Here is a 15,693-nt window from a genome sequence, read left to right as displayed (position 1 = left end):
GATCTTGGGGGCTAAAATTGAGCCCTTGATCTCTGAAATTCTTACAAAAATTATTATTGATAGTCTTGTGCATACTATTGGTGTACTGTGCCAAAAATGTTCACGTCTTGGAAAGCAGGAGTACACTGTTCAATTTAATACACTCTGATTCAGCATTCCAATTGCTAAAAGACTCTCACCAGTTAATGAAAATATATGTCAAAATTAATTCTAAAATTGACAATTATATGTAGTAGAATAAATGTAAATAATGCTTTACTGTATACAACTGAAAATTATAACAATGTATATAGAAAGTTGGTTCCTTAAAAGTAATTGTCATTATTTCTTTTTGTCATTTATTTAGCAATTACCATTTCATTTCTGGTTGGGGATAGGCTGTAACCTTCACTGGAATTTTGACATTCCTTTCTTTCAGCACTGTCTCGACTATCGACCCGGCTTTGTGATCTATGAAGATGAAGGGTTTGTCTGAAAGCACATAATGAAAACAAAGTCAGATCCATAAAGCTAATGTTCTTATTGAAAACATGAGGCTTGGGAATCTCTGAGCACCAAAAGAACTGACATTGTTTATGTAAGGCAGCATTCTTCATTATATTTGTATGAGCAAGTTAGGAAAACAAATGTTAACGTTCAGCAAAAGAGTGTGAAAATTAGGCTTTCAGTGTTGTCAAAATAATGTGAAGAGTGCTCAGTCATCACTAAAAGGAACATTTATTTTGTCAGGAATGCCGTTTTCCAAGCAAGCTCTGGATGCCTCACGTGGTGCCTAAAAAGCAAATTTTTCAGTTAAAGCAACATAAGGTCCTTCTCTTTATTTCTCTGTCTTCCGCAGTTGAGGGGAAATTAAATTCCAGATTAGGGCGTTTTTTCCCCTTCTTGCTTTTTCTGTCAATTTTGCCTCATCCCTTCCCCATTTCCTGATGACACTGACTACTTGCTGGGGTACAGGTCTATGGGCATCAGTCCCTTTCAAGTCACTCAAGTGGCCATTCTTCATGTGTGAGTCTATATAGAGAGTATCCACAGGCTTTATTTAGGGAGAATCACAGCCAAATCCAATCCAGACTTCACGAAACATCCAAACATGCATACTTTCAGTGAGGTATATGGATAGTGATCGGGAGCAAGAACTCTGACTAATTTTCCCCTTACTAGCCCAGGAGCATTGAGGCCAATTGAAGCGCCACACCGCCATTCTGGCTGAGATCAGCTGATTCAAGACCTTCCTCGATAGTAACAGATTAAGTGAATGGGCAAAACTGTGGCAAATGGATTTCAATGTAGGCAAGTGTGAGGTCATCCACTTTGGACCTAAAAAGGATAGATCAGAGTATTTTCTAAATGGTGAAAAGCTCAAAACAGTGGAAGTCCAAATAGACTTAGAGGTCCATGTACATAGATCATTAAAATGTCATGGACAGGTACAGAAAATAATCAAAAAGGCTAATGGAATGCTGGCCTTTATAGCTAGAGGATTAAAATACAAGGGGGTAGAAGTTATGCTACAGCTATACAAAGCCCTGGTTAGATCACATCTGGAGTACTGTGTTCAGTTCTGGGCACCACACCTTAGGAAGGATATATTGGCCTTGGAAGGAGTGCAGCATAGATTTACCAGAATGAGACCTGGACTCCAAGGGTTAATTTACGAGGTGAGATTACACAAACTAGGGTTGTATTCCCTGGAATTTAGAAGAGTAAAGGGTGATTTGATCGAAGTTTTCAAGGTATTAAGGGTAACTGATAGGGTAGATAGAGAGAAACTATTTCTGCTGATTGGGGAGTCTAGGACTAGGAGACGCCTAAAAATTAGAGCCAGGACTTTCAGGAGTGAAGTTAGGAAACACTTCTACACGCAAAGGGTGGTAGAAGTTTGGAACTCTCTTCCACAAATGGCAGTTGATGCTAGCTCAATTGTTAATTTTAAATCTGAGATTGATAGATTTTTGTTAACCAACGGTATTAAGCGATATGGGGCTAAGGTAGGTATATGGAGTTATGATGTGGAGATGCCGGTGATGGACTGGGGTGGACAAATGTAAGCAATCTTACAACACCAGGTTATAGTCCAACAGTTTTATTTGAAAATCACAAGCTTTTGGAGCTTACCTCCTTCGTCAGGTGAGTGAACCTCACTCACCTGACGAAGGAGGCAAGCTCCGAAAGCTTGTGATTTTCAAATAAAACTGTTGGACTATAACCTGGTGTTGTAAGATTGCTTATATATGGAGTTAGGTCACAGATCAGCCATAATCTCAGTGAATGGTGGAACAGGCTCGAGGGGCTTAAAGGCCTACTCCTGTTCCTATCTTCCTATGTTCCTAGTATTTATACCGCAGCTACTCATTCCCTTAACTAGCTGAGCCTTCAGGGGAATAAAGATCATCTTTTTTGTAGAAAGTCTGTTTTTTATTGATTCAGTATGAGAGGGGATAATAAGCATTATATATAACATCAGAGATTGTAATTTTTTGGCAAGTGGGGGCTCTATGTAATTTCCTTTTAGGTGCAGGAGTACATATACAGGACATATGAGAAGACCATGGTATTGCCTTTTTCAAGAATTACTATCAAAAGGTTTGAGTGAAGCATTGAAACATTTTACAAATTTTATACGCCTTCAACTGTGTTGAATGTATAGTTCAACAAAATATATTTCTTTAAAAGAGCTGGGTTAGACACCAGTCTTTTACCTCTGGGACCTGGGTGCCAAGCCAGCCCAGGCCAATGGGATAAAAGTCTCCTCTGTCACTGCCTATAGTGGTCCAATATGAAATAACTCATCACAAAACTCTCCCTAGTTGGCAATCTCTTTTTTATATTTGTTCAGGGATGCAGGCAACATTGGAAAGGCAACATTTATTGCACACCCCTGGTTGCTCTGATGCCATTCAGAGTCAATGACATAGTGTGGAACCGGCGTCATATGTAGCCCAGGCAAATGGGAGCAGTTTTTTAAAATTTCCTACATCTACAAATTTTCAAAAATACTGTTTTACAACCTGCTATGGTGGGATATGAATTCATAAACTATTAGGTTGCTAGTCCAATACCATAACCACTAGGCTACTATGCCACTTATATTACTCAGAGAAGGACATAGGATGACTGGGGTGGCAAATGGGGAAAACTGTCATGCTGCTGCAGGTAGGGGTGCTGTTCTGCAGTTGGGCAGAGTAGATGGTGCTTTACTTTGCATCTGACTATGCTATAGCTGGCCTGAGAGGGCTTGATGTTGATAATTGAATAGCTAAAAATGGACAAGAGTTTCATTCCTCAGCACTAACACAGCTCATCATTTTGAGCACAAAAAATTTAAATGATTGGATGATGATATTATCAGTAATTATGGTTTCGGTATTAAAACTGAATACACTTTATATTGTAATGAATGATTCATGCAAAATATATTGGAGGAATTCAGAGATTCACATTACCCAAAAAGTATCCATTTAACACATAAAATTAAGATACATTTGCCATAAATCTGAGAACAAAAAGTGTTTATCTATATTTCTGTGGATTAGGATTGAATTCAAGTTGACAGATGATAAGAACATAAAAACATGAGAAAATAGGAGCAGGAGTAGGCCATACGGCCCCTCGAGTCTGCTCCGCCATTCAATAAGATCACTGTTGACCTTCTACCTCAACTCCACTTTCCTGCCCTATCCCCATATCCCTTGATTCCCTTAGTGTCCAAATATCCACCAATCTCAGTCTTGAATATACTCAATGACTGAGCATCCACAGCCCTCTGGGGTAGAGAATTCTAAAGATTCACAACCCTCTGAGTGAAGAAATTTTTCCTCATCTCGGTCCTAAATGGCCGACCCCTTATCTTGAGACTATGACCCCAAATTCTAGACTCTCCAGCCGGGGGAAATAGCCACTCCACATCTACCCTGTCAAGCCCTCTAAGAATTTTATATGTTTCAATGAGATCACCTCTCATTCTTCTAAACTCCAGGGAATATAGGCCCATTCTACTCAATCTCTCCTCATAGGACAACCCCCTCATCGCAGGAGTCAATCTAGTGAACCTTCGTTGCACCCCCTTCTAAGGCAAGTATATCCTTCCTTAGGTAAGGAGACCAAAACTGTACACAGTGCTCCAGGTGTAGTCTCACCAGAGCCCTATATATCCTATGAGCCCTGTGTATCCTATGAGCCCTTTATATCCAGAGCCCATGAGTTGTATAAATCCAGGCTATTCTTTTTAACAAGCGAACAAGTTGAATTTTGAAATGACAAAACACGTTCTTTACACTTTCGCTGGCCAGTTGATTCGTGTAGAAACTCTCAGTTCAGCACTACATTTGCCAGTGACAGTCATCAATGAATGTCTATCTTTTCTTTTAATTGTTAACAATAAAGTGCTTTATAAGTTTTAAAGAGTCTCCCCTGAGTTGTGCTCCTGTATTTTACAGCACATCATATAGAAGATCTCACCATAGATGATGACATCGGTTCTGTTCTCCAGTGTCATGGTTCCACTGGAAGCTCTGCAGAAATATTTGCCTTCATCTCCTTTTGACACATTATCTATGATCAGAATGCTTGAGAGTTCCAGCTTATTGGGTAAGTCTCGTTTCATTGTTTCGCTGAATAAGTGTGGGTTCTGCTGTAAGTAAAAATAAGTCATGTTTGTAAAAGATCCATTATAATAGGGTAAATTTTAGTCCCACAAACGGATGGGTTGGGGGCAGATGGGAAGGGAAAAATCGTAAAAAAGTAAAACCCAACCCTAACCCTCACTTCTGGTTTTAACGGAGGCGGGTCAAGGGGTGGGTGACCAACCCGCTCTCAGGAGGCGGGTTGGTCAGTGAAATCTTTTAAGGAGGCCACGGACCTCCATTTTGACAGGGTTTTTATTTTTAACTCCTGGGGACCGGGATTCCTGGGCCTTCAGCTTCACGCCACGTAAAAGTAGGCAAGAAGGCCCAGCTCAGCACATAAGTGCCTTTATTGCACAGCTTGTGGGCCAGAAGGAGCAGGAGTGTTTCCTCCAGGCCCAACAAGCCTACCTGCCGCAATCCCATGCTGCGATCAGCCGACCCCTTCCCGTGTCTGACCCACCCCCACCATCTTCGACACCCTCCGCGATCTCCGACCCTCCCGATGTCCGGTGTCTGACCCCCATGATGTTCGACCCCTCCATGACTGAGCCCCTGATGACCCCTATAATGACTGCCGACCCCGATGACTCCCCCCCCCAAATACCCCCAACCTCCCCGATGACCAACCCCCAATGACTCCTGACTCTCCGTGACCCCTGACCCTCCCGATAACCGACCCCCCGATGAACCCGACCCCTCCCGCTGACCCCCGACCCCGATAACTGAGTCCTCAATGACCCCCATCCCCCCGATGACCCCTGATACCCCCCCGATGACCGACCTCCCTCACCATCTAAGACTTACCTGCTGAAATGAAAGACGGCCATGTGTCAAAATCATAAGGACGTCCGGGAAACCCGTACTTCCGGGTTTCCCGTCAAGAATTCCCCCCTCCCCCGCCCTCTTCCTGGCTCACTTATAAAATTTACCCCAATGTGTTTCAAAATCTACTGGATATATTCTGAAGTGGACTGCATTAAGTGGATACTACTTGTGGTGTGCCAGCTTGGCTCATTTGGTAGCATTCTTACCTCTGAATCAAGTGATGTGAATTCATGCCCCAATCTAGGACTTAAACTGCATAATATATTGCTTCAGTATGATGCTAAGAAAGTGCTGCATTATCATAGCTGTTGTGTTTTGTATGGGGCATTAAACTGTCCACCTGTTAAGATGTATGTAAAAGATAAAGAGTAGGGTGTTGTTCTGGTGTGCTGGCCAACATTGCTCCTGCCACTAAATCAAGTTAACAGGTCATTTATCTCACTTGCTATATGTGAAATCTTGTGGTGTATAGATTGGCTGCCACGTTGCCTATATAACCACTGTGATTACATTCCAAAAGTAATTTGTTGTTTGTGAAGTGTTTTTGGGGCATCCTGAGAATATGACAAAATTCTATAAAAATACAAGTTCATTCTTTCTATATTGAGAACAAAGCAAAGCAATTATGAACCATAATAAGGTCCAAATTTTTAGGCAATGCACAGAAATTCAAAATTAATCCAATGAAATGTTTATGATAACATTGAGATTATGCCCTAGATTTATTAAAATGATTCCAGGAATGAGTGACTTCAGTTACTTGGATAGACTGGAGAAGCTGGGGTTGTTCTCCTTGGAACAGAGAAGTTTACAAGGAGATTTGATCGAGGTATTCAAAATCATGAAGGATCTATACAGAGTAGATAGAGAGCAACTGTTCCCATTGGCAGAAGGGTCAAGAACCAGAAAACATAGATTTAAGGTAATTGGCAAAAGAACCAAAGGCGACATGAGGAAAATCTTTTTTACATAGCGAGTGGTTAGGATCTGGAATGCACTGCCCGAGAGGGTGGTGGAGGCAGATTCAATTATGGCTTTCAAAAGAGAATTGGATAAGTACTTGAAAGGAAAAAATTAGTAAGGCTACAGGGATAGGGCGGGGGAGTGGGACTAGCTGAATTGCTCTTGCATAGAGCTGGCATGGACTCAATGGGCCAAATGGCCTCCATCCGTGCAGTAACTTCTCTACGAATCTATGTCATATTCTGCTAACTGTAGAGAATTGTACTCCCAACTTGAAATCTCAACTAATATTCAAACTAAGTTTTTCTCTCGGTAACCAATCAGTATAGTTGTCCTTTAGAAAAGAGGGAATACAGTTCAGGAAGAAGAGATGGGGGTTCTTTCCAGCACTGGTCAAACTCACCTCCACGTTAACTAACCAAAGAATGGTACTGATGTGGAAATATCTGTTTATTAACCCATCTCGTAGAAACATAAAGGGGGGTAATTTTAACTTTGGGTGATGGTGTAAAACGGGTGATATCGAATTAGCCGCCTGTTATTCATTCCACAGATCATGAGTGATTTACCCTACTCTAATGGACCCATTTAATTTCCTGAGGGAAAATTTCCCTGAGGTCATCAAGTAAAAGCCCAGAATATTCATCGTCCTCAAATTTATACTGTTGAATTCTGGCCAGCTGCCCTCCTCAGACAACATCGCTGTCACCTGACCCAACACCAAAGGAAAGTGTCCTGTGGAGTATTTGATCATCTCAGTCTATACCTACCCCTACCTAAGAGCTTTTGGAGTTTTTCACCTCTGTGTGTATGGAGCATAAGAAGGGTTCACTATCAATTTTATTTCATTTGGTACTGGTTTGCTATTTTACACTTTCCCTGTTCAACACATTCACATAGAATAGAAGTGCCTCCAGTTAAACATATAAAAGGTGTACACTTACGACTATCATGAGATTACTTCCTCATGCCCAATTTTCTCCTCTTCATTCCCCTTCTCTAGTGAAGGCATTAAACTTATGCTTGGGGTATCAGAGACTGAACCCAGGACCTTTCTGGTCTGTATGGATTTGTCCCATAGCAATATTTACTTTTGCTGTTCCCAACTAACTAAAGTCGCAAGGTTTTCATATGTTATACCTTCATGCCAGGATACGTCCAATGGAAGTTCAGCCTAACGTTGACCTCAGTTCTGGCAGTGCAGTTGAGTATCAAGCGTTCCCCCACCACCAACTCGACTGGGGATGGAGGGTTCAATGTAAGCTCATGAATCTTGGTTCCTACAGGAAGGAAAACAAACATGATCTAAAGATGTTATAGTTTGGTTGGTGCTACCATTTTGAAGTATATCTTTGGGCTGAAGCAAAAGGATAAACAACACCATTATGCATTATATGATGGCACGATAATAAATGAAATATATTACGAGTCCTAAGAAGTGTGTTGAGGGATGCAGATAATATTACAAATTGAGGGGATGTTTTCCTTCGTGTAACAAAATTTAAACCTGTTTTGGAGATGATCTCCAAAAGCACACTAGAACATCACTTACAATTTCACTACACATAGCGCACGAAGGAAATCTCCCTGTATGTGCCGCAAGGATCAGTGCTTGGGCCTCAGCTATTTACAATCTACATTAATGACTTAGATGAAGGGACCGAGTGTAACGTATCCAAGTTTGCTGATGATACAAAGCTAGGTGGGAAAGTAAGCTGTGAGGAGGCCACAAAGAGTCTGCAAAGGGATATAGACAGATTAAGCGAGTGGGCAAGAAGGTGGCAGATGGAGTATAATGTGGGGAAATGTGAGGTTATTCACTTTGGTAGGAAGAATAGAAAAACAGAATATTTTTTAAATGGTGAGACACTATTAAATGTTGATGTTCAGAGAGACTTGGGTGTCCTTGTATAGAAACACAAAAAGTTAGCATGCAGGTACTGCAAGCAATTAGAAAAGCAAATGGCATGTTGGCCTTTATCGCAAGGAGGTTGGAGTACAAAAGTAAGGAAGTCTTACCACAATTGTACAGAACTTTGATGAGACCTTACCTGGAGTACTGTGTACAGTTTTGGTCTCCTTATCTAAGGAAGGATATACTTGCTATAGAGGCACTGCAGCAAAGGTTCACTAAATTAATTCCTGGGATGAGAGGGTTGCCCTATGAGGCGAGGTGAGTAGAATGGGCCTATACTCTCTGGAGTTTGGAAGAATGAGAGGTGATCTAATTGAAATTTATAAGTTTATGAGGGGGCTTGCCGGCGTTGATGCTGAGAGATTGTTTCCCCTGGCTGGAGAATCTAGAACTAGGGGGGCATAGTCACAGGATAAGGGGTGGGCCATTTAAGACCGAGATGAGGAGCAATTTCTTCACTCAGAGTACTGTGGATGCTGAGTCGTTGAATATATTCAAGGCTGAGATAGACAGATTTCTGGACAGTAGGGGAATCAAGGGATATGGGGATCAGGCAGGAATGTGGAGTTGAGGTCAAAGATCAGCCACGATCTGATTGAATGGCGGAGCAGGCTCATGGGGCCCTGTGGCCTACTCCTGCTCCTATTTCTTATGTTCTTTTGTTCTTAGCATATATCATCTAAATCCCTGACATTGTCTGTATTGAACATAGACCTAAAATTGTGTATTCTTTGTGACACCTATACAGTCTCCCATGTTTTCCATTTATGAGTTTTCCAAGTTTTGCTGTTGGAGTCCTGACTTCTGCCAGTGCTGCCAAATGTTCCTTTGCCCCATCATTATGGCTACTAGGTCTCACCATGGAGCTTTGATATTCTTATGGCATTAAAAGTTTGTTTCTAATATTAGGTTTTGGGTTGAAACTGCACCAACTGGCAATCAGAGTGTTGTACTGACAAATAATATATTCTCTTTTGGCAAGCTTGTAGTACAAGATTTTAATCAATGTAGTCCAGTACAAAAATATAACTCAGTAGTTGCTTATTTCTGAGTACCGTACAAGTATCTAATAAAGAAATGCAGCCTTTTCAAAACCACATGAAGTCAGCAGATCTTTTTTTTAAAGAGTTCCCCATTAATTGTGTTTAGAATTTACCTGTCGGAGGAGGCCTTGTATGTTTTAAGATGTCTGATTTAATTCAGGGTTTAAACAATAAGGGAGGTTTTGACCTCATCAACTGTACAGATATTTTAACACAAACTATAACTGTTACACACAAACTGTGAATACATAAATCATACGAGTCACAATCAAGGATGTAAATATAATTTTGGACTTTGATTCCCATCGAGACCCTGGCATAGAATTGCACAAAAATTGCAACATGGTCATTTGGCCCAACTACTCCGTGTGATATTTATTTTCCACATGAGCAGGTGCCCACTCAGTTCTCATATCCCTTTATCCCCCTTTCCTTCAATTACTTATCTAATCTATTCTTAAATGTTGACATAGTCTCAGCTTCAGTCACAATTTTTTAATACATCCTAATTTCCCATTTTTTTGGGTACTAGGGAACATTATTTGAACCCAAAATTATTTCTAAGAAAAAACGTTCAACAAAAAACGATTTGTGATGCGGTGCAGAAACACAACACAATGCACCGCAACAGGCTGAAGGGTCGCAGGGAGGCAATCACTGAGATTACTCAGATGGTGAATTCCTACTGTCAGTCATGCCACCATATTTAAATGCAGGGCAGAGATCGGGACTTTATCCAGAGAAAATGAAAGAAAATCAAGTGGAGAATAAGTTCAAGCTCTTCCTAACAACAAGTTACAGCGTGACGCTGACATTCTAACCTTGCCAATCAGGCAACTGTCTGTGGCATGAAGAAATGTGAAGAAAACAAATGAAATACCTTTGCTGGGTGTAGCTTCAACCAATTACAATATCAATTTCATGCCAAATGAATTTGGTATGGACTAAATTCTACAATGAATTGGCTGTGTAAAAGCAATCAAATTATTTACTGGAGGAGAGCTAGGTTTCCTGTTGACAGAACTGGAGACACAGTAGTGTAAACGATCCCCCAACCCAAACCTCTGTCCCAGCAGGCAATAAGCATTAAATCTTAGTGAAGTGACATCCTACTGTCTGTAGCTGTGCTCAGGGTTATCAGCCAGCAGAGCAGCCCCACTGTGAGAAGCAGTATAAACTGGCCAGCTCTCATTAACTATTATCTCAGTACACAGATTGCACTGTAGTACTGTTAAAGTGAGATGTATATGGGCCACGGTACAGACGTTTCATTTTATAGGCTGATAAACATCCCTATTATTTTCAGCAGGGAACTATTTAGACTATGCATTAGAATGTCTCCCCCAGTCACTGAACTGTACTCTCACTGTTATGCTGTAACCATATCCTCTTGAGTAGAAATTGTGCAGAAAAAACTGGGGGCGATTTTCGTGTCCCTACCGCAGCATTTGCACTTCAAAGCAGGGTGGTTGAGGGACCAAAAAAGTGTGACTGGTTGAAACTTGGTTCCTGCCTGCTCCGATGTTTGGGTGGATCTCAATCTAGAAGACTGGAACACCCTCCGGAAACAGGCAGGAGCCTTATGAAAATATGTTAATCAGGGTCAGATGACGTAGTTACGACCCCGATAGCCATTTTTTTTGTCTCTGCCTGATTGATTACTACCACTTCCTGCTCCCGCCCACTAAATATGGATGGTAGAAGTTGCGAGGCAGCCATTTTGAGTGCACATTAAAGGGATCCTCAGCTGCTGTCAAGTGAAGCTGAATGCTGGCTTGGGATAATTTTTTTTGTGCCAGTTGCTTATGGGTTTTGAGGCATAAAGGTTTTCACCATTAATGCCTTTGCTGCTATAAGTGCTACAAACATTTTGACTGCTGCTCAAAACTGGTTTCCTCGTTTCACTCCTGACACTTCCAACCCCTCCTCTTCAAGGACCCTTCAAAATCAGCCACCCCACCAAATATCCCACTACCAGGTCGGCGAGCCGCCTAAAGGGAGCATCTTTCACACTGGCAGCTCGCCAAATTAAAGTGCTCGAGGCCTGGCCTCAAAAATGCCACGGGTCCCCGTGACAACTCCTTCGGGCAGGCGCAGCACAAGCCCCATCTTTCTCAAAATCAAACAATTGTTCTGTACTAAAATTTGAAGTTTAGCCTCTTCGATATAAATGTACAAGATGTGCCTTACCTAAAACTACCACCACATAAATATTGGAATGATAGACACTTCCATTTACTGTTGTTTCACACTGAACCAATCCTGCATCACTGATCTTGTGACTCAAAATAGTGAAACCTTTCTGATTGTCCCAGAAAGTTGTCATTCCATCAGGAACAATGTATTTTTCCGGATATTTCTGTTCAAACATTAAACAGGAATTATTTAACGGACTAAAAAATGTAATACTAATATAATAATTGATAACGATTGCTATGATTATCTAATATGATTATTAAATGATTATTTAACAAATACATTATAAAATATGCATAGTAATTTACAATAAACTAAAGTGGTAGATTTAACAGAGGATTAAGATCCTTCCCATTTCAGGGAGGTCTCCAGTTTTCTAAAATGCTTGCAAACAAAAAAAGAATCCTCAAAGTGATCACATAGCCAGGGGCTACTTACAAAATTACATTAGACATATATGTAGATTCATAACTTTAATAGTGTGGCTATTACTATGCAAACTATACTTTAATATAAATTAGGCAAATTATATGATGCAGAAACATAGATAAGTAATTATATTTACCGCACGTAGAGTCACGTTAAGATCCGGCATGGAAACCTTGCATGGAATGACCAGCGTCTTGGTTTCAGTTATGTACACAGCTTCTGGTTTATCGGGATGGAAATTCACAAAGGGCATTTGATAATCTAAAATGCAAACAACAAAAGTGAAGTGATTTGTTATAACCTGCAGCATATATTGGGCTATCAACAGATGCTGGTGACCTAGATTAAATCCTTGGAGTAATATATTTGCAAAGTCCTTTAAGACTTTGCCTTCATTGGACTACTCTTTTAAAGCAATGCCAATGGTTCCTGATGAGGTTAAGAGTAGAGGTCCATTTGACTTCATGACACCAAGACTAAATGGTAAGGTTCAAGGTGTATTTTTCTTTTGTTGCTCTACTGGTGGAAGACTGGTGTTCATTCCGGAGATTCAGGATTCCAAGCCAGCCTTCACTGGCGAACCAACTTAAGGAGAAAGTTTTGCCATTTTTCATACAGTTTCATCAAGAGCATCTCAAGATTGTGATGCAGTTCATCTCAGGGAGGAAAAGTCAATAGTTCCTGCCTTCCAAAGCATGCATGTGTTGAATGAAAGGGAGTAAAACTGGCTACAGTGGCCAAGAGATCCATCCATCGCTAAGACAATCCCTATTTCTCCCTCTTGATTTGAAGGATGGCGCCATAAATTCAGGAGTATTGAAAAAGAAAATAGGTTAAGTGCTCACAAATCTGCGGGCAGTGATCCCGGCAGTTATACAGTGATTGCGCCCAATGGTGCTTTCCAACACTGACCACACAGAGTCAGCGGGCGACCACCTAATTTGCATTGAGCCTGCGTGCACCCGCGCCACTACAGGCACATCACTGATGTCTGCCTGCCCCAATCGGCCAGAAAATCTGGTTCCTGCCCACCTTTGGGAAAGGGGGTGGGTATTTGCCCAGGCCTCCCCAGACCCCTTTGTGCACCCCCTCAGTCCCCTGTGAAAAAGGTCCAATGCAGATTTTTTTACTTAAATTCCATTCGTCGGATGCCCAAAGTCACTTCCCTGACCTGTACTGCATTGTAGGGCCCACTTCGGCACATCTGGAGGCCAGTGTGCCTCATCTCTTTTCGCATACTGGCCTCTAGTTCTATGCCGGGTTCCAACTGAGACAGTAAACTCCTAGGGTAAGGAACCCCCCCACCACCACCCGCACTGGGCCACCTCCTGACATCACGGGCCTTGCAAGTGGTGTGGAATGGTTCCTTGCATGGCCATCTGGAAAATCCCAGAAACGGCGGGGACCACGCAACCAGGTCCCTGATGTTTTCCGGAGGGTTCTGCTGGAATCCCACTGGAGTTATGGCAAGAGTCAGCAGAACTTCCATGGAAATTCAGGGCCTAAATCCTTTCATTCATTTTTTTCTTGCAATTAGAGTTTTACTGAAACAATTTCCATATGAAGCAACGTCAAGTAATTACAGCATTATTTGAGTACCACACCTATAGTTCGGTGACTATGATGAGGTAATTTGCCATCCATGTTTGATAAATGTTTGCTTGCCTCCTTTCAACTTTGATACAGATTCAAAATACACTGTAGATGTACAAAAATGTCAATATTGGGGTAAAAAGTTCCCAAAGGCTTGTGAAAGACTGTATATATTACCACTGAATAAAATGACTTTGCAGCAAGGCAGATTTACAAAAAGTCTCTGAGGGAACTTTGTATCAGCCCGAACACCTACAGCCACGTTAACAATAATAAATCAATCAATATATTTTATTGCAACTTCTATGAAATCCAGTGAAACATTAAAAGTTCTATAGCTCGAGGGCACTCAAAATTGCTCAAAAATGTGATGTTAGCCAATCAATCTTTTCAGCATCCCATCAGCTGCAATGGAGTGTTCCCTTATTATTGGTCCTGCAACTAAGGTACAAGCTGAAAGAAAGTCAACATATGCCAGAGGCCAATATTTGGGCTTTCCCTCGGACTGTTTATATTAAATTCAGATACAGTACACAAAGACTTTCCTTATTTATATGACACTGGTGGATTTGTTGTCTGTTTTATTTTAAAATCAGCTACCTTACAAAATATTTTAGTAAGTGAGTTGCATTAGGTATGAATAAGATTCTCGGCCAGCTAACTTTAAATGGAGCACACGTTTTTTTTCAATACATTTCTGAGGTGCTTTTCAAAAAGTATCATTTTGTTAAGCATTACAGTTCTAGGCGGATCACAATCCTCTATATAAAAGTTACTATTTGAGGTTGAGTCACAATTACCCAAAGTATAATAGCACGACTGACATAAAATGCACGGAGTCAAGGACACCAATCAGGAAATTGGTTTGTTTTCTCATTATAACTCTGTCTGATCGGTAAGACAGAAGGAAGTGCTGGAGGCACTCTGCATTTAACCACATTGCTTTGGAAGTCAGAAAACAGGAACCCTATGGAGGTTAACCCCAGCATGTGGTGAGCTTTAATGTGGCTACACTGCTCCAGTTGAAGCAAAGGTGATCATTTGTACAGCCTCTGATAAGAATCTGTATCTGGTACCACAAAAGACGCATTGCCGTGAGATCAAACAGTAAAAGAGAATGAGTACACATGCTGCAGGAAATACAAGTTTAAATTGAAATACTACTGGAGAACATTTAACCAGTTGAAATCGAGCTCTAGTTGTGTGTATTTGCATACGCTAATATGGAATTCATTTGGTATTACTCCGACTCTCACTTGTGCTATAACTGACCAGCGAACGATGTTATGAAGATCAAAAAATTGTTGGCTGTGATATTTTTTCTTCTTTATTTGTCTTTTAAATCACTATATTGGAATATTTCGATCATACTAAACCGACAGAAGAAATAGCCACTGGGGAGTAATGACAATGGTGAAGTGGAAATATTTGCTATTTTCTTTAATATACACAACAAATTTATTTCCAAAGACTATGTAAGTCAAATAACTTCAAAAATAAATTAAAGTTTTCTTACCCTGAACAAAGACATAGATACTTGCAGCTACTTGGACCGGAAAGTACTTGTGGAAACACCGGTATGTTCCGGTATCATTTGCAATGGTTTTTGTCAGAATGAGAGTTTTACAAAACGAAGTCCCTTCGGTGCAGTCCCTCAATGATATCCTGTGCTCCATGCTACTTTGATTTCTGGGCCACGACCATTCCAGCGGTCCATGTCCGCTACTGCAAACATTCAGAAGCAACATGCTCTCAATTAGAAAATTAGAGCTCCGTTAAGATTTTTTTTAAATGAATGTAGTTAACCATAAAATCTCTTTTAACAAAATGAAGAGGATAAATGTTCAATTACGAATTTACTATTTTTCCCATTAAATTTCCTAAAAGGAATGAAGACAAGAATAGAAATGACACATTATTTAACCAAATTTCTTTTAGATTAGGGATTTTTCAGGGAAAAATACAATAATCATTTCAAGTATAAGTTAAAAAAGGATAATTACGTAGAGAACATTATAGAGCTCATAGTGATGTGCAGTGAGATTATTTCATGAATACAGACTGCTGCAATATATTTTTCTGGCATCTCTGGCACTGTTTAAAT

The 15,693-nt window shown here is 40.7% G+C and overlaps 1 protein-coding gene across 3 annotated transcripts in view; it reads right to left on the bottom strand.

Moving 5' to 3' along the window:
- Positions 1-15,693, bottom strand: part of kdr (kinase insert domain receptor (a type III receptor tyrosine kinase)) — an 83,897-nt gene that overhangs the window by 57,919 nt on the left and 10,285 nt on the right. For 2 of the 3 annotated variants that reach the window (XR_010963415.1, XM_067987365.1), the window contains exons 3-8: positions 15,106-15,314; positions 12,133-12,257; positions 11,562-11,730; positions 7,554-7,693; positions 4,459-4,630; positions 354-471 (exon numbers count right to left, since the gene is read on the bottom strand). Coding sequence is in view for 2 of the 3 variants with exons in the window: in XM_067987365.1 (XP_067843466.1) it covers positions 354-471; positions 4,459-4,630; positions 7,554-7,693; positions 11,562-11,730; positions 12,133-12,257; positions 15,106-15,314 (933 nt within the window). In the remaining variant the exon portion in view is untranslated. The remainder of the gene's footprint in view (positions 1-353; positions 472-4,458; positions 4,631-7,553; positions 7,694-11,561; positions 11,731-12,132; positions 12,258-15,105; positions 15,315-15,693) is intronic. The other variant, XM_067987374.1, reaches the window with a different exon arrangement.

The sequence above is a fragment of the Heptranchias perlo genome, chromosome 1 (genome assembly GCF_035084215.1).
Source record: "Heptranchias perlo isolate sHepPer1 chromosome 1, sHepPer1.hap1, whole genome shotgun sequence".
In the NCBI taxonomy this organism is placed as follows: domain Eukaryota; kingdom Metazoa; phylum Chordata; class Chondrichthyes; order Hexanchiformes; family Hexanchidae; genus Heptranchias; species Heptranchias perlo.
Note: the sequence above shows the minus strand (reverse complement) of the source record. Positions and strands in the feature narration are given on the sequence as shown.